Genomic DNA, 22,753 nt, shown 5'->3' on the forward strand with positions numbered 1-22,753 from the left:
GAATGAATGAAGGAGCACTTAGACTCCAGACGTTGGCTCTATTCTCTTCCCACAGATGCTGTCAGACCGGCTAAGATTTTCCAGCATTTTCTGTTTTTGTTTCACATTCCAGCATCTGCAGTATTTTGATTTTATCCCAAAAATTAATCTTGTTTTTAGAAGGATAAGGTGCGGCACGCTGGCACAGTGCTTAACACTGTTGCTTCACGGCACCAGGGGACTTGGGTTCACTGTCTGTGTGCATGTTCTCCCCGTGTCTGCGTGGGTTTCCTCCAGGTGCTCTGGTTTCTTCCAAAGATGTGCATGTTAGGTGAACTGGCCACATTAAATTTCCCCTTAGGTGTCAGGGGGACGAGCCAGGGTAAATGCATTCAGTTATGCATATAGGGCCCGGGTGGGAAATTCGATGGGCCGAGTGGCCTCCTTCTGCACTGTAGGGTCCTGTGAACGTGATGTAGAAAGCACCATAATTGAGAAAGCAGGACAAACCCAGGGGAGCAATCTCACTCCCCGTCACCAACACTCTAAAGCACGACCAGTTCTAACTTCCTGCAGCCAAACATTAAATGAGAAAAATAACGATGAAAGCAGCGGGGCAGCAAGTCTTCCAACCTTTCAAAAAAAAAGAGTCCAGCAACACGTTTTTGATGACTTCTCATCGTTAACAACACACGCGCTCGGCTAACGAGCAGGAAGTCCAGAGCCTGGAGTCCGTTCAATTCACCCAGATCCGGAAATAAACCATCAACTGAAAGGTCACCGGTGATAAACTGCGGGATCAAGCCTTTCCACAAACAACACCAATTACTGCAAAAGTGAAGGACATCCTGCAAGACGCAGCGGGGGGGGAGGGGGGAGGTGGGGAGGGAAAGAGGGAAGGTTCAAAAGGACTTCAATGCCTCAGAACCTGTTCGGTTTGTTTTAAAAGAGGAAAAAGGAATCTTACCGGAACCTCGTAAACCTCCTCGGTGTCGTCCAGCAGGAGGACCTTGATGGGGACGAGTTTGCCGGAGGGCGAGTGCGGCGGTTTCTGACCGGGCTCCAGGGTGCTGACTCCAGAGTTCTCCTGGGATCCCAGCCTGGCTCCAGGGCTCTGAGGTGAATGTTGTGTCAGTTCCACGTCCGCCATGTCTGCAGTGGCAGCTGCCGGTTAGAAACATGGAATGATTGAAGTAAAAATTTAACGCACGGTGCAGTTTCCTACTGACAGCTGTTGTGGCCTAGAGGTGGCACAACTGGGGGGAGGGGGTGGGGGGACAAGGCATCCACACACGAGATGGATATAATCGGCAATGCAGCAAAAAAAAAAAGAGCCTCCTATATCCTTCTATCTCCTCCTATCGACCTAGCCTTCTATTCCTTTCTCCCTCACATGTTTATCCAGTTCCCCTTAACTGCATCTTTACTAATCACCTCATCCACTCCCTGTGGGAGCGCGAGTTCCACGGTCTCAGGTCAACAGACACTAACTTACCACGACCAATTCACCAAACCTGCCCATCTTTGGATTTATTAGTGACGATCATATTGACTGGCCCCGATTTTGGCCTTGCCCAAAACGTGGAGACATTTTCTCCAGGTCCAACCCCCCCCCCCACAAAAACCCCTTCATTTATTTTAAAGACCTCAATCAGGACACCTTTCAGTCATACATTCCCTCAGATCAGGTCAACTTATAGTTCAGTTTCTTTGCAAAAAACCAACATATTGGTGACAGGGGGGTTGGTAATCGGGGGATTATCGCAATACAGGAGCATCAACACGCTCTTTCATGAAAAACTATCTGCGACGACAATAAAGGATACATAATCACAGTGAGACTACGTACAAATGATCCGGTGAAATATTGGATTCAACCAGGGTTCCTCTGTGGATAAATTCACTCTCCAGACCAGTCCTTCCAGTAACTAAGCAACAGCACTCCAGCTCTGCCTCAACCCATTAACATGAGAGCAGGCTATGGCTTAGCAATATTATCGCTAGACTATTAATCCAGAAACCCAGCTAATGTTCTGGGGGACCCGGTTTGAATCCCGCCACAGCAGACGGTAAAATTTGAATTCAATAAAAAACATCTGGAATTAAGAATCTACTGATGAACATGAAACTATTGTTGATTGTCGGAAAAACCTATCTGGTTCATTAATGTCATTTAGGGAAGGAAATCTGCCGTCCTTACCCCGGTCTGGCCTACATGTGACTCCAGAGCCACAGCGATGTGGTTGACTCTCAACTGCCCTCAGGGCAATTAAGGATGGGAAATAAATGCTGGCCCAGCCAGCGATGTCCCGAGTTAATTAGAAAAAAAGAAAGAACTTGCATTTATATAGCACCACCTGAGATGTTCCAAAATTCTTTGCACCCAATAAAGCATTTTTTTGGAGAGTAGTTTCTGCTATAAGAATTGGTTAGCTAGTAGTGTGATGCAAAGTAACTGAGCATTCAATCTTTGTACCGGCTGACAGTTATTAATCCCCGCAAAAAAAAAACAATTTTTTGTAATATCCCAGTGATTTTTCTCCAGGGTGTGTCCTGGAGATTTGAGCTTCAATTCCTAGAGTCTCCAGGCCAATCCTGGAGAGTTGGCAACACCAGTTGGCCCTCTGCAACCTGAGAGAATCCCTCCAAAAAGAGGGGTTCATTTATAGCAGAGCATAAAAGTGAAATCCTGGCATGGGTAGATAGGGTTGAGCATCAGAATCTTTTCCTGCAGAGAGTTAAAGTGTTTAATACTAGGGGGCACGCACTTGAGGTGAGAGGGGGGGAAGTTCAAAGGAAATGTGAAAGGCAAGTTTTTTTTAAACACAGAGAGCAGTAAGTGTCTGGAACACACTGCCAGGGGTGGTGGTGATACAGGCAGATACAATAGCATGGTAGCACAGTGGTTAGCACTGCTGCCTCACAGCGCCAGGGACCCGGGTTCGATCCCCGGCTTGGGTCGCCATCTGTGCGGAATCTACACATTCTCCCCGTGTCTGCGTGGATTTCCTCCGGGTGCTCTGGTTTCCCCCTACAATCCGAAGATGCGCAGGGTAGGGGATTGGCCGTGTTAAATTGCCCCTTGATGTCGGGGGGGGCTAGCTAAGGTAGATACATGGGGTTATGGGGGATGGGATTGTAGTCGGTGCAGGCTCGATGGGCCAAATGGCCTCCTTCTGCACTCTAGAATTCCATGATTCCAAGATAGGGGTGTTTAAGGGGCTTTTAGATAAGCCCCTTATAAGATAAGATTTTCAGAAGGCGTTTGACAAGGTACCTCACAAGAGGTTATTGCAGAAGGTCAGGGGACATGGAGTTGGGGGTAGGGTGTTAGCGTGGATAGAGGATTGGTTGTCAAATAGGAGGCAGAGAGTGGGGGTCAATGGGTGCTATTCGGATTGGCGGTTGGTGATTAGTGGGGTGCCCCAGGGGTCGGTGCTGGGGCCTCAGCTATTTACCATTTATATAGATGATCTGGAGGAGGGAACCGAGTGCAGGGTGTCGAAATTTGCTGATGACACCAAGATTGGGGGAAAGGCAAATTGTGCGGAGGGTGTGGAGAGTCTGCAGAAGGATCTAGATAGGCTGGGCAAATGGGCCAGGAAATGGCAAATGGAATTTAATGTTGGCAAGTGTGAGGTGGTCCACTTTGGTAGGAAGAATGGTAGGAAGGACTATTACTTACGTGGCGAAAAACTGCAGCAGGCGACGGTGCAGAGGGACCTCGGGGTCCTTGTGCATGAGTCGCAAAAACCCAGCTTGCAAGTGCAGCAGGTGGTCAGGAAGGCGAATGGGATGCTGGCCTTCATAGCGAGGGGGATTGAATATAAAAGTAGGGAGGTCTTGCTGCAGCTGTATAGGGCATTGGTGAGGCCGCAGCTGGAGTACTGTGTGCAGTTTTGGGCGCCGCACCTGCGCAAGGATATTTTGGCCCTGGAGGGAGTGCAGAGGAGGTTTACTAGGCTGATACCGGAGTTGAGGGGATTGAGCTATGAGGAGAGGCTGAATAAACTAGGCTTGCACTCGTTAGAGTTTAGAAGAATGAGGGGAGATCTCATTGAGACGTATAAGATGATGAATGGGATGGATAGGATAGAGGTGGAGAGACTCTTCCCGCTCAAAAAAGACAGTAGGACTAGGGGGCACAGCCTCAAGATAAAGGGGGGGCGGTTTAGAACGGAGTTGAGGAGGAACTTCTTCACTCAAAGGGTGGTGAATCTCTGGAATTCTCTGCCCGTTGAAGTGGTGGAGGCTGCCTCGCTAAATATTTTTAAGAAGCGGGTTGATGGGTTCTTGATAAGAGAGGGGATTAAGGGTTATGGGGAGAGGGCGGGAAAGTGGAACTGAGCCACAACAGATCAGCCATGATCTTATTGAATGGCGGGGCAGGCTCGAAGGGCTAGATGGCCTACTCCTGCTCCTATTTCTTATGTTCTTATGTTCATATGAATATGCAAGGAATAAGGGGATAAGGACAAAGGGTAGGCAGGAGGGACTCGTTTAACGTGGCCTCATGTTCAATACAACATCATGGGCCGACGGGCCTGTCCCTGTGCTGTACTGTTGCGTGTTCTACGGGTGGGGTTTGACGCCATTTTGAAACGTCATCGTAATCGATGCAAAGAGTGGGCAAACTCTCATGCAGCACGGCCCACGCTGCCTGCTTGGCCCCTTGCACCCAGTTCTAAGGCGATGTGGAGATGCCGGTGTTGGACTGGGGTGGGCGCAGTAAGGAACCTCACCGCACCAGGTCAAAGTCCAACAGGTTTATTTGGAATCGCGAGCTCTCAGAGCGCTGTCCCTTCCTCAGCTCCTGATGAAGGAGCAGCCCTTGGTGATTCCAAATAAAGGTGGCGTTGTGAGATTTCTCACAGTTCTAAGGTAACACGTGTATCGGTGGGAAGAAAAACGGAGGCTGCCTACCAGCGTGAGTATAGCAAGTCACGGCTGACTTATACAGCGAGTATATGCAAATGTGTGATTTCTGGGGCTGAGGAAAACGGGGTGGTCTTCACAGCTCCACATATACACTGCAACATACGGTGGTTTTGAGAAACCGCAACTATACGCCTCCACTGCGCACACGGCATAAAACCGATCCACCTGTAAGGAACGGAGGAACATTCTACACGCGCTCTGTGTCCCATCACTGATTGAGAGAAAAGGCTGGAACCGCACGGGTCTGAAGCTGCAAACCTCCCACGTAGATTTCCAGTCTTCACCCTGCTGATATCGACAAGCGTCACCCGCCTCTCTCAAACACTAAAACAACAGTCCTTCCCAAACACAATCCTGTCCAAGTCACGCTCCGTGTTTGGTCTCAGTTCACTCATCCGTTTTCTTCACTAATCTGTCGGCGTGTTACAATCGGGAGTTCTGGAATGTCAACACTGACGACATCCCCCTCCTGTCCCGCAATCAAACCCATCTTTCGGGATTTGCATCATTTGTGCTTTCTCAGCGTGGAGCAAATTATTTATTCCCATCACCCGGCACAGGGGTTAGCACTGCTGCCTCACAGCGCCAGGGACCTGGGTTCGATTCCCGGCTTGTGTCACACTGTGTGGAGTTTGCACATTTTCCCCGTGTCTGCGTGGGTTTTCTCCGGGTGCTCAGGTTTCCTCCCACAGTCTGAAAGACGTGCTGGTTTAGGTGCCTAATTGCCAGAGTGTGGCAATTAGGGGATTTTCACAACAACTTCACTGCAGTGTTAATGTAAGCCTTACTTGTGACTAATAAATAAACTTTACTTTTACTTTACGCGCCTATTGCCTTGTTTGTGCTGATCTCCACTGTTATTGAAGCTTAGGCTTTTAAGAAATTGGAGATCTGAAACAGGAGGGTAAGATAAACATCTTCTAACAGTTGCAGAATGAGAGAGACGAGTAATTCAATATCTTTCTTAACCTCTATCACAGCCCCACCTTCACCACTCCAGTTTACAAAGTGACAGCTTTCTGAATAAACAGCCTTCCCAAAATTGAGTACAATGCCATGGGCCCTTTGTGAGTTGGTAAAGTGTGTTCACCTCTCGCTGGGTGGCCCACGGACTCTTTGCCCTCAATGTGATCACCTGAATTTGTTTTGCTTTGTTTATGGGACGTGGGCATCGCTGGCTGGGCCAGAATTTATTGCCCATCCCTAACTGTCTCCCATTTCAGAGGGCAGTTGAGAGTCGACCACATTGCTGTGGCTCTGGTGTCACACGTAGGCCAGACCAGGTAAGGATGGCAGATTTCCTTCCCTAAGTTTGTGAACCAGATGACTATTTTTAAAAACGACAACTGACGATGGTTTCATGGTCCTCATTAGACTTTTCAGATTTTTTTTTACTGAATTCAAATTTCACCCCCTGCAGTGGTGGGATTCGAACCCAGGTCTCCAAAGCATTGCGCTAGGTCTATGAATTACTAGTCCAATGACAATACCCCTGAGCCAACGCCTCCCCATCACGTACTCCCAGGTACATAACCCAGACGTTCGATCTATTGCACATATAATCAAACTCATTTGATTTTGATTGGATTTAATTTATCATTGTCACACGTATTAACAAAGTGAAAAATATTGTTTCTTGCACACTATACAGACAAAGCATACCATTCATAGAGAAGGAAATGACAGAGTGCAGAATGTAGTGTTACAGACATAGCTCAGGTGTAGAGAAAGATCAACTTAATATATAGTAGGTCCATTCAACAGCCTGACAGCAGCAGGGAAGAAGCTGTTCCTGAGTCGGTTGGTACATGACCTCAGACTTTTGTATCTTTTCCCCGACGGAAGAAGGTGGAAGAGGGAATGTCCGGGGTGCGAGGGGTCTTTAGTTATGCTGGCTGCTTTGCCAAGGCAGCGGGAAATTTAGACAGAGTTAATGGATTTGCTGATTATGGCAAAGAGTTCAGAACGTTGCACTCACACCTCTGGGTCAGAGAATGCCGCAGTTTATAAATCCCACTCTGGAGACTTGGGAGCACAAAATCCCAGGCTGACACTCCCAGCGAGGGGGCTGCCATACTGTCAGAGGAACCAGCTCTCAGTGGTGCTGTGCCCTCAATTCCAGATGCCAGTTGTCAAGATCTTGGAGAGTGCACTTTACATGAATGGTATCAGGGGTGAAGGACTTCAGTACTGTTAATAAGCTGCGATTAAGTTTAAATATTGGTCACAAGTAGGCTGACATTAACACTGCAATGAAGTTACTGTGAAAAATCGCCTAGTTGCCATGCTCCAACGTATGTTCGGGTACACAGAGAGAATTTAGCATGGGCCAACACACCCAACCAGAACGTCTTTTGGACTGTGGACGGAAACCAGAGCACCCAGAGGAAACCCACACAGACATGGGGAGAACATGCAGACTCCACACAGGACGGTGACCCAAGTCAGGGATCAAACCTGGGTCCCTGGCGCTGTGAGGTCGCCATTTAAAATCCAGAGGGGAGGTGAGGACCATTTCTTGTTTTACACAGCGAGTTATGATGTGCTTCCTGAAAAGGGCAAGAAGATAAATTCAATAATAACTTTCAAGAGGCAATCTGATAAATATTCAACGAGGAAACATTTGCAGGGCTATTGGAGAGAAAGGACAGCGGGAGTGAAACTAATTGGATAACTCTTCCCAAGAGCTAGCATTGGCACGATAGGGTGAAGGGCCACCTCCTGTGCTATCAGCAGATTGGCCTCAATCGTTCAATTAGTTAATTGGATGCAAGTTCAGAAGTTGTAACGCTCATCTTTCTCTCTCTCTCTCTTCAAATCAGCCTCCATCCTGACACTGCAGGGGGGTGGTGATTAAGTGTAGATGTAGGAGAGGATGATGAACCAAGGTCAGTTCAGTAACACTTTCCAATAAATAATCTAGGTGCTGCGTGACAGTGAGGGTCAAAGCCAGTGGACCACTGGGGGATTGCAGAGGCTTTCCAGGGGATTTAGATAAAGAAGCGATTGAGTAACGGCTGGAGACATTCTCGATGGTGACTGGCCAAGGATTGTGTCAATCATTAGCAGCACCTCTGGACATCTAGGAGTTAATGCTTATAATCGCGAGCCTAGACTGATCACTTCTCCAACACCTCTCCACTGCCCACTGGCACCGGACTCGCCTGAGAATGTCTCAAATTACTGCTGCGCTTCCTTCTCTATGAACGGTGTGCTTTGTCTGTGTAACTTGCAAGAAACAATACTTTTCACTGTATGTTAATACCTGTGACAATAATGAATCAAATCTAAGATTATTTGTTTTTTTCATTCTCTTATGGGATATGGGTGTCGCTGGCAAAGCCAGCATTTGTTACCCATCCCTAACTGCCCTCAAACCGAGTGGCTCGCTAAACCATTCCAGGAAACAGTTAAGAGTCGACCACGTTGGCTGCGGGTCTGCAGTCACATCCAGACCAGGCTGAGGTGGCAGATTTCCTTCCCAAAAGGACTTTACAACAGTCACCATTTCGGAGACTGGTTTTCAATTCCAGATTTACTCACCAAGACTGCAAGAAACTACAAAGGGTCATGAATGAAGTCCAGTCCATCAAACAAACCAGCCTCCCATCCATTGACTCTGTCTACACTTCCCGCTGCCTCGGAAAAGCGGGCAGCATAATCAAGGACCCCATGGAACCCGGACATTCTCTCTTCCACCTTCTCCCGTCGGGAAAAAGATACAAAAATCTGGGGTTATATACCAACTGACTTTTGAATGGACCTACCTCGCATTAAGCTGATCTTTCTCTACACATTAGCTATGACTGTAACACTACATTCTACACTCTCTCCTTTCCTTCTCCGTGAACGGTATGCTTTGTCTGTATAGTGCGCAAGAAACAATACTTTTCACTAATACATGTGACAATAATAAATCAAATCAAAAAATCAAATCAGAGAGCATTAACTTGGACCTCTTAAACCATCATCGCCCTCGTGACTTCACCCAATCATCGCCTGTTGTTTCTTCAAACAAACAATGAAAAGTTAGGGATTTATCTCCTGGAGATTTTTGTTTTTTTTATAAACTGTCTCCTGCAGCCATGATTAGTTTCAACAATAGAAATGGTCAGAAATATCTGGTCCAAAACACAGAAGTTGCTCAGCATCTTTGGACTTATCCAGAGTTAGTCGCTGTGAGTTTAAAATGATGTCTGAAGAACATCAGAACTCAGAGTAGGAGCAGGCCATTCAGCCCCTCGAGCCTGCTCCGCCATTCATGGCCGCTCTCATCTCAGCCTCACTCTGCTTTCCTGCCCCCTCACCACAACCTTTCAAACTCATTGCTAATTTAAAAACCTGTCCATCTCCTCCTCAAATTCACCCAATGCCCCGGCATCCACCACATTCCGGGGATTCCACAGATTCACCGCCCTTTGAGAGAAATTATTTCTCCTCATCTCCATTTCAAACCTGCCGCCCCTTATCCTAAAAGTTTGACCTCTCGTCTACAACGTCCGAAAAGAGGGAACATCCTCTCCACGTTTACTTTGAAAATTCCCCTTCATCATCTTGTGCACCCTCATTAGGGCTCCTCTCGTTCTTTTAAACTCCGGCGAGTATCGATCTAAACTGCCCAACCTCTCTCCGTAAGATTGATTCCAGGGCTGAGAAGTCTATCACGTGACCCTCCTCTAAAGCAACTACATCCCTCCTCAAGTAAGGGAACCAAAACTGTGCACGATACTCCTGGTGCGGCCTCGTTAATACCTTGTACAGTTGCAGCAACACTTGATTACTTTTATATTCTACTCCTTCAGCAATAAATGCACAGATGCCATCTCCATCAGATGTTATAATTTGGATGGGGGTTTGTGACCATTAGCCCATTTGAAAAGGGATCCTTCAACCAACATATGGTAACTATTGTTCTGTCACTGCGATGAAGGCAGTAAGAAGCCTCCCAACACCAGGTTTAAGTCCAACCAGTTTATCTGATAGTAATCCCGCAAGCTTTCGGAAATGTCAGTCCGGGAACAGCGTCCTCGCAGCCAGCGTCAGAGTGAAGCAGACCGGGAACAGCGTCCTCGCAACCTCTATGACCTTCGAGCATCAATTATAAAGCAGTATAGCCTGCGTCCTTTGGAGGAGACTGACTATTGCAGCCGACACGAGAACAGCGCGCACAGGGAGAGAAAAATCAAACACCAATTAAAATAAATGCTGCTGTGAGATGTCGCGCTGGTTTAAATGTGAAATCAGCATCTTTTAGGTGAATGCATCAGCAGATTAGACGCTGATTGATAACAACAACTTGCATTTAAATAGCACATTTAACACTGAGAAAGGTCCCAGGACACCATTCCAAAGAAAAGCCAGGGAATTCTCTCCAGCGTTCAAGCCAATATTTATCACTTCGCCCATCATTACAAAAGCAGACTGTCCAATCACAATTGACGGGCGGAACGGTAGCACGGTGGGTTAGCACTGGGTTCGATTCCCAGCTTGGGTCACTGTCCGTGTGGAGTTTGCACATTCTCCCCGTGTCTGCGTGGGTTTCCTCCCACATTCCAATGACGTGCGTGATAGGGCAGTTTACCTCCTGTTGTTCCGAAGGCATCTCTGATCTGTATTAAAGCACAGTCTCCCCACGTCAGCAAGAATCTCTGTTCAGAACCAAAACACAGTAAGAAGTCTCACAACACCAGGTTAAAGTCCAACAAGGTTATTTGATAGTTCCACTTTCCATTCACCTGACGAAGGAACAGCGTTCTGAAAGCTCGTGGCGTTTACTATCAATTAAACCTGTTGGACTTTAACCTGGTGTTGTGAGACTTAACTTACTGTGTTTACCCCAGTCCAACACCGGCACCTCCACCTAGAACCAAAATATACGGGGACTTCTGTATTTCAAATGAAACTTCTCAATCTTTCTGGTAATAGGAACTCAGGCTTGTAACGTGTTTACGATCAGCTAACAAACATTCTGGTATTTTACACTGAAATAAGACCCTCTTTTCATTAGTTCATCGGAAGCATAGTTTGTGATTGTGAAGGAACAAGCAACAGCCCCAGTGTTGCTCAGTGAGAAATGCACCATCTCGTGATGAGACACGATACAGTTAGGAAATCCCCCAATTCAATCCTGTTCTGTACCAAGCGAGCCAGGTTCACTCAGGGTGACCACAAGTTCACTTGCCCTGATCGCTACCCTCTCCTTTCAATATCACTGGAAGGTAGACAGGTTCCCACAGGGTGGGGAGATGGGTGGGAGAAGGATGTGGTAGAAGAAATTTGAACAAAAGGACAAAGAAAATTACAGCACAGGAACAGGCCCTTTGGCCCTCCAAGCCTGCACCGTCCATGCTGCCTGAATGAACTAAAAACCCCCTACTCTTCCGGGACCATATCCCTCCATTCCCATCCTAATCATGTATTTGTCAGGATTCCCCTTAAATGTCACTATCGTATCTGCTTCCACTGCCTCCTCCGGCAGTGAATTCCAGGCATCCACCAGCCTGTAAGAAACTTGCCTCGTACATCTCCTTTCAACCTTTCCCCTCACACCTTAAACATGTGCCCCCTACTGATTCTGCCACGCTGGGGAAAAGCTTCCGATTATCCCCTCTGGCCATGATTTGATTTGATTTATTATTGTCACATGTACTAGTGTACAGTGAAAAGTATCGTTTCTTGCGCGCTATACAAAGCATACCATTCATAGAGAAGGAGAGGAGCGAGTGCAGAATGTAGTGTTACAGTCATAGCTAGGGTGTAGAGAAAGATCAACTTAGTGCGAGGTAGGTCCATTCAAAAGTCTGACGGCAGCAGGGAGGAAGTTGTTCTCAAGTCGGTCGGTACGTGACCTCAGACTTTTGTATTTGTTTCCCCGTTGGAAGAAGGTGGAAGAGAGAATGTCCGGGATGTGTGGAGTCCGTGATTATGCTGGCTGCTTTTCTGAGGCAGCAGGAAGTGTAGACAGAGTCAAATCGGGAGACAATTCCTGTCGATTTGTGATTATCACCCACTCTCTCAGAGACTACGCGGCACATCAGGCCTCACATCTGAAGAGATGCTGCATGGGTGATGCACGAGGGGTCATCCCTAGATATCCCTGGGGCAGTATCGCAGAACAGGAGGAGTGCAGGAAAAGGAATCATGAACCTTTTACACCCGTCTATCAACGTAACGTCAAATATCAACAATTTCACATTTTCCCAAAACCCTCAACTCACTTCCTAAAGGGCAGCACAGTGGCACAGTAATTGGCACTGCAGCCTCACAGCATCAGGGACCCTGGGTTTGATTCCTGGCCTGGGTCACTGTCTGTGTGACGTTTGCATGTTCCCCCCGTGTCTGCGCGGGTTTCCTCCGGACGCTCCCGTTTCCTCCCACACTCTAAAGATTTTTTAGAATAGGTGGATTGGCCATGATAAATTGACCCTTAGTGTCCGAAGATAAGTAGGTTAGGAGGATTAGCAGAGTAAATGTGTGGGGTTACGAGGGTAGAATGTGGGGTGAGATGCTCTGTTGGAGAGTTTGGTGCAGACTCAGGCTAAATGACCTCCTTCTGCACTGTAGGGATTCGATGATGACCAGGAACTCACTTGGAATTGTGGACAAGAATTGATACTAACCGTAGCCAACATCAGTGAAGCATTAATGTGCTAGGTCAATCCAAGAATGAAATCAATTGCAGTTGTATGAGGCATTCAGACAGTTTTAATTAAAACCCCTTTCTCCAGATTGGGGAAGTGAACATACTGTCTCTTCCAGTACACAGTAATATTACTGAACAATCCCAGTATCAATTCCTTATCTGGAATTAGTTACAACATCCACCTAGCATTGGGGACAACACAACTTCCCTCTATGTTAGACAGAGATGAACGAGGATCAAATTAAGCAAATAAATATTCCAGATTGTTTTCCCCAAGAAGGGCCTGGCTGTAAATATACACAACATTGGTTAAAGATCAAACTGCCTTTGCTGTGGGCTGCACAGTGGTTGGCACTGCTGCCTCACGGCGCCAGGGACCAGGGTTCTATCCCTGGCTTGGGTTACTGTCTGTGTGGAATCTGTACCTTCTCTCCGTCTCTGTGTGGGTTTCCTCTGGGTGCTCCGGTTTCCTCCCAGAGTCCAAAGATGTGTGTGTGGGTTAGGTGCACTGGCCGTGCTAAATTGCCCCTTAGTGTCTGGAGGATTAGCTAGAGTAAATACGTGGGGTTACGGGAATTGGGCCAGGGTGGGATTGCCATCAGTGCAGACTCGGTGGGCCAAATGACCTTCTTCTGTACTGTAGGATTCATCATTGACCCACTGTGGAGGAAAGAAGGTGGACCTTCTGAAAATGAAGATAGATCTCCAGGAGCGACCCTGAGACTGGAAGACGGCCTTCTCGAGAAAGAAGATGGATTTGCAGGAACGTTCCGAGGCTGGAAGATGGACCGCTTCCAGGACGCCAAATCTGGAAGGTCCACCTATCGATGCTCCCCCCTCCGTCCCACTGCCGTGGTATTCCAGGGTCCAGGACTGCGGGCGGCCTCCATCCTGAATTCCAGAAGCATTCCCAGCCATTGTTCACGCGAATCCCGACATCTGCACACCACATTGTTCCGAGTGCGTTTCCCGCCAGCATCCTGGAGAATCCGGTGTGGGTGGGAGGTTTCGGCTGGGCCTTTACCTGCATCCCATTAGCAGGGTGCAAATTAGTTTGATGCCAGCCTCCGGTAGGGTTTCTGGGTTGCCACGGTGAGCACTGGCAGACAGAAATCCAGCAGGAAATTCAGGCCAGTGTTAAACTGATTCCTGGACCTCTTACCATATCCTCCCCTCACGCCCACCATCAAACCCAGCGGCGCGAGCTTGGCAGAATTTACCCTTGATCTGTACGCTGTGATTTCTAGGGTAGATGAAGTTAATTTAACTATTACCAACCAATTTTCAGTGATATATTTAGTCCTCTAGTTACTGCCTGGCTGGCTTGGACTGGATCCAGTTTGCTATTCAGATTCATTATGATACAAGAGACTGAGTGTACGTTTAACCAAGGCTTACAAGATTATTATGTATGAATGTAATTTAATCATGTCACTAATATATGATTGGGTCATTATACAAATCATTCTGACACAGCTTCACACATTTTCAGTGATAATGCTGCAGATACGCAGACCTGCTTACAATTCTGCAGCACTGAGACAGCAATGCTCCATCTAAATGATGGACTGCAGCAACTCACTTCTGACAGCACCTTCCAAACCCTCTAAAAAGAGGAGGCCAAGACCACCTGCAAACTCACCTCCAGGCCACAAAACACGCTGACTTGTAAAATATCTCACCGTTCCTTCACTATCTCTGGGTCGAAACCCTGGAACTCCCTCCCTAATGGGCAGGACGGTAGCACAGTGGTTAGCGCTGCTGCCTCACAGCGCTCATGACCCGGGTTCAATTCCCGGCTCGGGCCACTGTCTGCGTGGATTTCCTCCGGGGTGAACATAAGAACATAAGAACATAAGAAATAGGAGCAGGAGTAGGCCATCTAGCCCCTCGAGCCTGCCCCGCCATTCAATAAGATCATGGCTGATCTGTTGTGGCTCAGTTCCACTTTCCCGCCCTCTCCCCATAACCCTCAATCCCCTCTCTCATCAAGAACCCATCAACCCGCTTCTTAAAAATATTTAGCGAGGCAGCCTCCACCACTTCAACGGGCAGAGAATTCCAGAGATTCACCACCCTTTGAGTGAAGAAGTTCCTCCTCAACTCCGTTCTAAACCGCCTCCCCTTTATCTTGAGGCTGTGCCCCCTAGTCCTACTGTCTTTTTTGAGCGGGAAGAGTCTCTCCACCTCTATCCTATCCATCCCATTCACCATCTTATACGTCTCAATGAGATCTCCCCTCATTCTTCTAAACTCTAACGAGTACAAGCCTAGTTTATTCAGCCTCTCCTCATAGCTCAATCCCCTCAACTCCGGTATCAGCCTAGTAAACCTCCTCTGCACTCCCTCCAGGGCCAAAATATCCTTGCGCAGGTGCGGCGCCCAAAACTGCACACAGTACTCCAGCTGCGGCCTCACCAATGCCCTATACAGCTGCAGCAAGACCTCCCTACTTTTATATTCAATCCCCCTCGCTATGAAGGCCAGCATCCCATTTGCCTTCCTGACCACCTGCTGCACCTGCAAGCTGGGTTTTTGCGACTCATGCACAAGGACCCCGAGGTCCCTCTGCACCGTCGCCTGCTGCAGTGCTCCGGTTTCCTCCCACAGTCCAAAAGATGTGCTGGTTAGGTGCGATGGCCATTGCCCCTTAGTGTCAGGGGGACTAACTAGGGTAGATGCGTGGAGTTAAGGGGATAGGGCCAGGGTGGGATTGTGGTCAGTGCAGACTCAATGGGGCCTCCTTCTGCACTGTAGGATTCTATGATTCTAACAGCACTATGGGTGTACCTACATGAACTGCAGGACGTCAAGGTGGCGGCTCACCACCAACCTTCTCAAGAACAATAAATGATGGACTTGCCATCCATCCCTTGGATGGATATTTCAAAAAGTCCCTTCAAGTATTTATTCTTCCCCTGCTTGAAAATTCCTGCAGAATCGGCTTCCACCGCCCTTTCAGGCAGTGCCTTCCAAATCAGAACAACTCGCTGAATAAAGAAAATGTTTCGTCATCTACCTCTTTGTTCTTTTGCCAACTCCTTCAATGTGGCCGTCTTGTACCAGTCACCTCAATCAGATGTAGCTTTGAGCGCAATGAAAGTGAACAAATATGGAAAGCTCGAGATGGTGCCATTCGAGGTCTAGGATTTTCACAACATTACAATCTGGCTGCAGGGCCAGAGAGATAACGAATTAAAATTGAACTAAATTGACCTATTTCCGCTCCTTGCGTAAGATGGTTTGGAAAATAACCACCTGCTTTATCACCTGGACATTTTTTTTATTCATTCATGGGACATGGGCGTTGGTGGCTGCCCAACATTTATTGCCCATCTCTCATTGCCCATGGACAGTCAACCACGTTGCTGTGGCTCTGGAGTCACGTGTAGTCCAGACCAGGTCAGGAAGGCAGATTTCCTTCCCAAAAGCACATTAGTGAACCAGATGGGATTTTCCGACAATCGACAATGGTTTCACGGTCACCAGTAGATTCTTAATTCCAGAAATTTGTAATGAATTCAAATTTCATCATTTGCCATGGCAGGATTCGAACCCAGATCCCCAGAACATTTCTGGATTAATAATCTAGCAATAATACCACTCGGCCATCACCTCTCTCTTCAATAAAACAATGAAAAGTTAGGGATTTCTCTCTTGGAGATTATGGTTTTGTATAAATTCTTTCCTGTGGCCACGAGAAAATGCAAAGGAAAATAAAGATTTGATTTCAACAACAGACTTGCCCCCCTCAAAAGATCTTAATGTTTCCAGTGATGATATGGGTTGATAGGTTTTTGATAAGCGAGGGGATTAAGGGTTATGGGGAGAGGGCAGGAATGTGGAACTGAGCCACGACAGATCAGCCATGATCTTATTGAATGGCGGGGCAGGCTCGAAGGGCTAGATGGCCTACTCCTGCTTCTTATGTTCTTATCTCACACTTTGGAAAATAGCTTTTCGACACACTCTCTCACAACACCATGGAGAACACGCCCCTGTCTACATCAATGGGGGTGAAGTAGAAATGGTTGAAAGCGTCAAGTTTTTAGTGTCTAGCTCACAAACAACCTGTCCTGATCTCCCCAGGCCCACACTATGGTTAAGAAAGTCCACCAACGCCTCTACTTTCTCAGGAGACAAAGAAAATTTGACATGTCAGCTACAACTCTCACCAACTTTTACAGATGCACCATAGAAAGCATCCTTTCTGGTTGTATCACAGCTTGGTATGGGCTCCTGCTCTGCCCAAGACCGCAGGAAACTACAAAGGGTTATGAACAAAGCCCAGTCCATCACTCAAACCAGCCTCCCATCCATTGACACTGTCTACATTTCCCACTGCCTCGAGAAAGCGGCCAGCATAATTAAGAACCCTACACACCCCTAACATTCCCTCTTCCACCTTCTTCCATCAGAAAAAAGAAACAAAAATCTGAGATTGCGTACCAACCGACGCAAGAACAGCTTCTTCCCTGCTGCCATCAGACTTTTGAATGGACCTGCCTTGCACTAAGTTGATTTTTCTCTACACCCTAGCTATGACCGTCATTCTGCACTCTTTCCTTCTCTATGATCAGTATGTTCTGTCCATATAGCATGCAAGAAAAATCCTTTTCACAGTACACTAATACACGTGACAATAATAAATCAAATCAAATGTCACTTGCTGGTGTCTTTGTAATGCAGGTTTGGTGTTGCAGTGTGACTAATGCACACCAGGTGTATTTGATCCAGTATGGGACTGAGTAACACAACAGGAGTACGTAACCCAGTGTGACTGAAGCACAGGGTCTTAACTCGAATAAGTGCACAAAATAGAGATGCAATCTCCACCTCTCTAGGGATGTGGCTCAGTGTCAAATATTGTTGGATGGCAGCCCTGTGAGGGGCCTGGGGAGGGTGGATGGGAAGGGCCCATTGGCCGTAGCCGAGAGGTCAGAGGCTAAAGGAAATCCAGAAACCAATGTCCTGGGGTCCCGGATTCGAATCCCGCCACGGCAGGTGGAGGAATTTGAATTCACTAAAAAGAAAAAAATTCTGGAATTAAGAATCTACTGATGGCCATGAAAGCATCATCGATCTGGTTCACTCTGCCAAGGAACAGCGAGGACGTCTGATCTGGTCTACATGCGACTCCAGACCAACGGCAAGGTGGATGACTCTCAAATGCCCTCGGGATTTGTCTGCAACGAGGCATGGGCAATAAATGTCGGCCAGCCAGTGACACCCACGTCCCGGGAATTAGTAAAAGGGAAACAGATTTAAAGTGATGATGAAGAGATTCAAGGAGGGTGTGAGGAAAATGTATTCCCACCCACCCCCCGAGGTGCGGAGGGGAGATTTGGAACTTATCGCCTGAAAGGGCGACAGAGGCAAAAACCCTCCGCTCATTTCAAAAGGTGGCTGGATTTGCCGCAACCTCCAAAGCCTCGGACCAAATTCTGGAAAGCGGTCTTAGGCTGGGTGGCTCATTTCTTGGTCGGCGCAGAAACGATGGGCCAAATGGCCTCATTCTGTGCTGCAAGCGTTGAATGGCTCTCTCTGAACCACGGGCTGAGACTATCCATGGTTGGAATGTAGCAGAATGCGTGCAGACTGACATCCTGGAGAGGCACCGTGACAGGGTTGGGTAATCAGCCATGACCGTAACGAGTGTTAGAACAGACTCGAAGGGCTGAATGGCCACCTCCTGTTTCTACTTTCCGTCTCTCATTCATCAAATAGCTTCATGGCAGCTTACGGTATTGAACTATTTGAACGAGAGTGGCTGATCCTGGGTAAACTTGGAACGATCGCATCACAACTGTCAATTCTTCCAACTATCTTCCTCTGCCTTCCCCCTTTTCCCCCTCAAAGACTCCGATTCTCAGAGTTCACTGAACACCGGCAGCCCATCGTCAGTCCAGCAACAATCTGATTTTATCATTCACATCCATGTTTTCAAATCCTTCACTGCACCACCCCCTCCCCCACCCCTCACTCCTCTGTTCTAAACCACAGAGCAAAACAAATAGATCACAAACAGAACTCAAACCAGACACCAACTCGTTCAAACAATTTGATACCATAAGCTACCATGAACCTGTTTGATGAATGAAACACAGAAAATAGGAGCGGGGAGGCCATTCGGCCCTCAAATCCTGCTCCAGCATTCATTATGATCATGGCTGATCATCCAACTCCGTAATCTATGCCCAATTTGACCCCATATCTTGTGATCCCTTCGCTCCAACAGCTATATCTAACTCCTTCACGAAAACACACAGTGTTTTGGCCTCAATTTCTTTCTGTGGTCGCAAATTCCACAGCCCTACCACTCTCTGGGTGAAGAAATTTAATCGTGGAGGAAGAACGGCACCATGGCACAGTGGTTACCACTGCTGCCTCTCAGTGCCAGGGTCGCTGGTTCAATTCCAGCCTCAGGTGACTGTGCAAACTCACACAGACATTCGCCCCGTGTCTGCGTGGGTTTCCTCCGGTTTCCTCCCACACTCCAAAGATGTGTGGGTTAGATTGATCGGCTGTGCTTAATTGACCTTAGTGTCAGGGGGATCAGCAGAGTAAATGCGTGGGGTTATGGGGATAGGGCCTGGGTGGGATTGCTGTCGGTGCAGACGCAATGGGCTGAATGGCCTCCTTCTGTACTGTAGGGATTCTATGATTCTACGAATCTATGAAATTTCTTTTCATCTCAGTCTTAAATATCCTCAGACACGTGACTCCTTGTTCTGGTCTTTGTCACCATTGGGAACACCCTTCTTGCATCTAGTCCTGTTGGAATTTTATAGCTTTCTACGTGATTCCCCCCTCATTCTTCTGAACTCCCGCAAGTGCAATCCTAGCCCAGTCTCTCCTCACATCCTGCCATCCCAGGAATCAGTCAGGTAAACCCTCGCTGCACTCCCGTTAGAGCATCCTTCCTCGGATAAAGAGACCAAAAACTGCAGACAATACTCCAGGCGTGGCCCCCACCAGTGCAGTGTATAACTGCAGTGCGTGTCCCTGCGCTCACACCTTCTCACTGTGAAGCAAGTTACTCAACCGTGAATTTTCCAGTGGAGAGATATTTCCGTTAAAGATACGGCTGTAATGTGAAATCAAGGTTTTGATAGTATTGCAGTTAACAAGATCCCCGAGACTCCTTTGTAAGATTTCTTGCGCAGTTATCACTTTCTGAATGGGCCATTCTCCACTGCAATTGGCAGATCTCCTTTATTGCTGCTCAAAGTGATTAATGCTTGGAGCAAACTGGCTAGATTTAGCTAATTAGGAGCTTATTGCCCTTGCGGGAAACGTCAGCAACTTTACGATTATGAACCTTTAATAATAAATCCAGAAATGTACCATCGTTAGTGCAGCACAGTCAGCTTGGTAAGAAAATAGTGCTGGGACATTTAAAATAAGATGTTACGATTCCCTGCGCAATACCTGAAGACATATTTGTACGTGACACCATAATCAAGAATTACACATCAAAGCTGCTGCAAAATATTAACAGCCACCCACATCAACGCTGGCTCACCAGATTTCAGAGAAATGTAGATCTGGGAGTGATCAAGGATTATAAAATGGGAGTGTGTTAATGTGCGCCAATTATTTTATCTGGGTAAGGTTTACTCAGATGGCATGGTGTCATCAGCTCTTTTCTCTCCCTATAGATGCTGCCAGACCTGCTGAGATTTTCCAGCATTTTCTCTTTTGGTCTCACCTTGACAAGGACAAAGATTTAAGTTCAATAAATCTGGAATAAACCGCTAGTATCATTAATATACTCAACACACTATGAGGTTGACTTTAAAAAAGCCAACGGTTTTGGTAACTGTGGGAGGAAATCTGCCATCCTTACCTGGTCTGGCCTACACGTGACTCCAGACTCACATCAACGTGTTTGTGTCTGAAACTGCCCTCTGTAATAGCCCAGCAAGCTGTTCAGTTGCAGTAAACCTTGGCAGAAAAGGCGAATAACAATAAAATTGGAAGGACTAGCTATTGACCAGGGACTGAAAACACCTTCATTGTCACTGGGTCAAAATCCAGGACCTCCCTCCCTAACAGCACTGCGGGTGTACCCACACCACACGCGGACTGCAACGGCTCAAGAAGGCAGCTCACCGCCACCTTCTGAAGGGAAACAGGGATGGGCAATAAATGCTGACCCAGCCAGAGAGGTTCACAGCCCATTAAAGTTCTGTTTGTAACGTAACTGAATATGATCGTGCTGGACTAGCTCTGATCCTCTAAATGGGGCGTGGCGGAATTTTCCAGGTCCCTCCACACCCCACAATTAATCTGTTATTTTCTCATTTATCCCAGACTCTAGGAGAAGCTGGGAACTGGAATGTATCCGGTGTACACAGCCTCACAATCACATGGCACGGGCTGTTTGGGCTTTTTTTTTAAATTCATTCATGGGACATGGGCGTTGCTGGCAGGCCAGCATTTATTGCCCATCCCTACCTGCCCCGCTTGGCCCATTTCAGGGGGCAGTTGAGAGTCAACCACATTGCTGTGGCTCTGGAGTCACAGGGGTGCCACGGTGGCACAGTGGTTGGCACCGCTGCCTCACAGCAACCAGGGACCCAGGTTCGATTCCCAGCTTGGGTCACCGTCTGCGTGGGGTTTGCACATTCTCCTCGTATCTGCGTGGGTTTCCTCCGGGTGCTCCGGTTTCCTCCCACAGTCCAAAGATGTGCGGGTTAGGTTGATTGGCCGTGCTAAAATTGCCCCTTAGTGTCCTGAGATGCGTAGGTTAGTGGGATTAGCGAGTAAATGTGTAGGGATATGGGGGTGGGGCCTGGGTTGTGGTCGGTGCAGACTCGATGGGCCAAATGGCCTCTTTCTGCACTGCAGGGTTTCTACGATATATGTAGACCAGACTAGGTAAGGACGGCAGATCTCCTTCCCTAAAGGATATTAGTGAATCGGGGGGGTTTTTCCGGCAATCGACAATGGTTTCATTGTCATCAGTAGATTCTTCATCCCGATTTTTTTTATTGAATTCAAATTCCACCACCTGCCGTGGCAGGATTCAAACCCGGGTTCCCAGAACATTAGCTGAGTTTATAGTCCAGCGATAATACCAGTAGCCATTGCCTCCTCCTAAGTGTCCTATGTTTTTGCACGCTCCTAGCATCGTGAAGAATGCTATTTCCTCCACTGATTAAAAATTATCGGGTGGCACAGTGGTTAGCACTGCTGCCTCACAGTACCAAGGATCTGGGTTCAATTCCAGCCCTGGGTCACTGTGTGGAGTTTGCATATTCTCCCCATGTCTGTGTGGGTTTCCTCTGGGTGCTCCGGTTTCCTCCCACAGTCCAAAGCTGTGTGTGTTAGGTTGATTGGCCGTGCTTATTCGCCCCTTAGTGTCAGGGGGACTAGCAGGGTGGATAAATGGGGTTATGGGGATAGGGCCTGGGTGGGACTGCGGTCAGTGCAGACTCAATGGGCCGAATGGCCTCCTTTTGCACTATAGGATTCTATACATTTTGTTCTTTCCTTTGAGTCAGGATGTTGTGAGTTCATTTTCCAGAGACTTGAGCACAAAAACCGAGGCTGACAGTCCATCGCAGTACCGAGGGAATGCAGCACTGTGAGAGGTACTGTCTTTACAGTGAGACGTCAAATCCCATCTATCCTCCCCCCCCCCGGATATAAAAGGATGCCGGGACCTATTTCAAAGAAGAGTTGGGGATTTAACCTCGGTGTCCTGGCAAAGATTTATCCCCCAATCAACAGTTTATCTGGTCATTATCACGTTGCTCTTTCCGGGATTTTGCTCTGTTCAAATTGGCTGCTGTGTTTCCAACCTTACAACAGTGACTACACTTCACCTAATTGGCTGTGAAGCACTTTGGAACAACCCGAGGCTTTGAAAGGCAAGTATTTCTTCTAACCTGATCTCAACTGCAGTTCCAAAGTGCCATTTATATGTAAATAACGTGCCTCATTCTTAAGTACATGTGTTACGTCAAATTTTAATATTACAAGGTTGATTTAGAACCCTTTCTTAATGTAATATGTTTACATTATTTTGCCAGTTGAGCTTTATTAAACAAGTGAGGTTGGTGTGCACCACGGATAAGCTCAAAATCTCAACGCTATTCTTCTTTAGAAATGATTACAGAACGAAATTACAACTGAGCCTAAGAACACAAGTCATTAAGAACAAACAAATCCAATAGAAAAATACAA

At 47.4% G+C, this 22,753-nt stretch overlaps 1 protein-coding gene across 1 annotated transcript in view; it reads right to left on the bottom strand.

Moving 5' to 3' along the window:
• Positions 1-22,753, bottom strand: part of LOC145349519 (FERM, ARHGEF and pleckstrin domain-containing protein 1-like) — a 254,858-nt gene that overhangs the window by 226,429 nt on the left and 5,676 nt on the right. Inside the window, exon 2 of the mRNA XM_080198067.1 lies at positions 947-1,143. Coding sequence (XP_080054193.1) covers positions 947-1,129 — 183 coding nt within the window. The 5' untranslated portion in view covers positions 1,130-1,143. The remainder of the gene's footprint in view (positions 1-946; positions 1,144-22,753) is intronic.

The sequence above is a fragment of the Carcharhinus amblyrhynchos genome, chromosome 10, assembly GCF_965287045.1.
Source record: "Carcharhinus amblyrhynchos chromosome 10, sCarAmb.v2.hapA, whole genome shotgun sequence".
Lineage (NCBI taxonomy): Eukaryota > Metazoa > Chordata > Chondrichthyes > Carcharhiniformes > Carcharhinidae > Carcharhinus > Carcharhinus amblyrhynchos.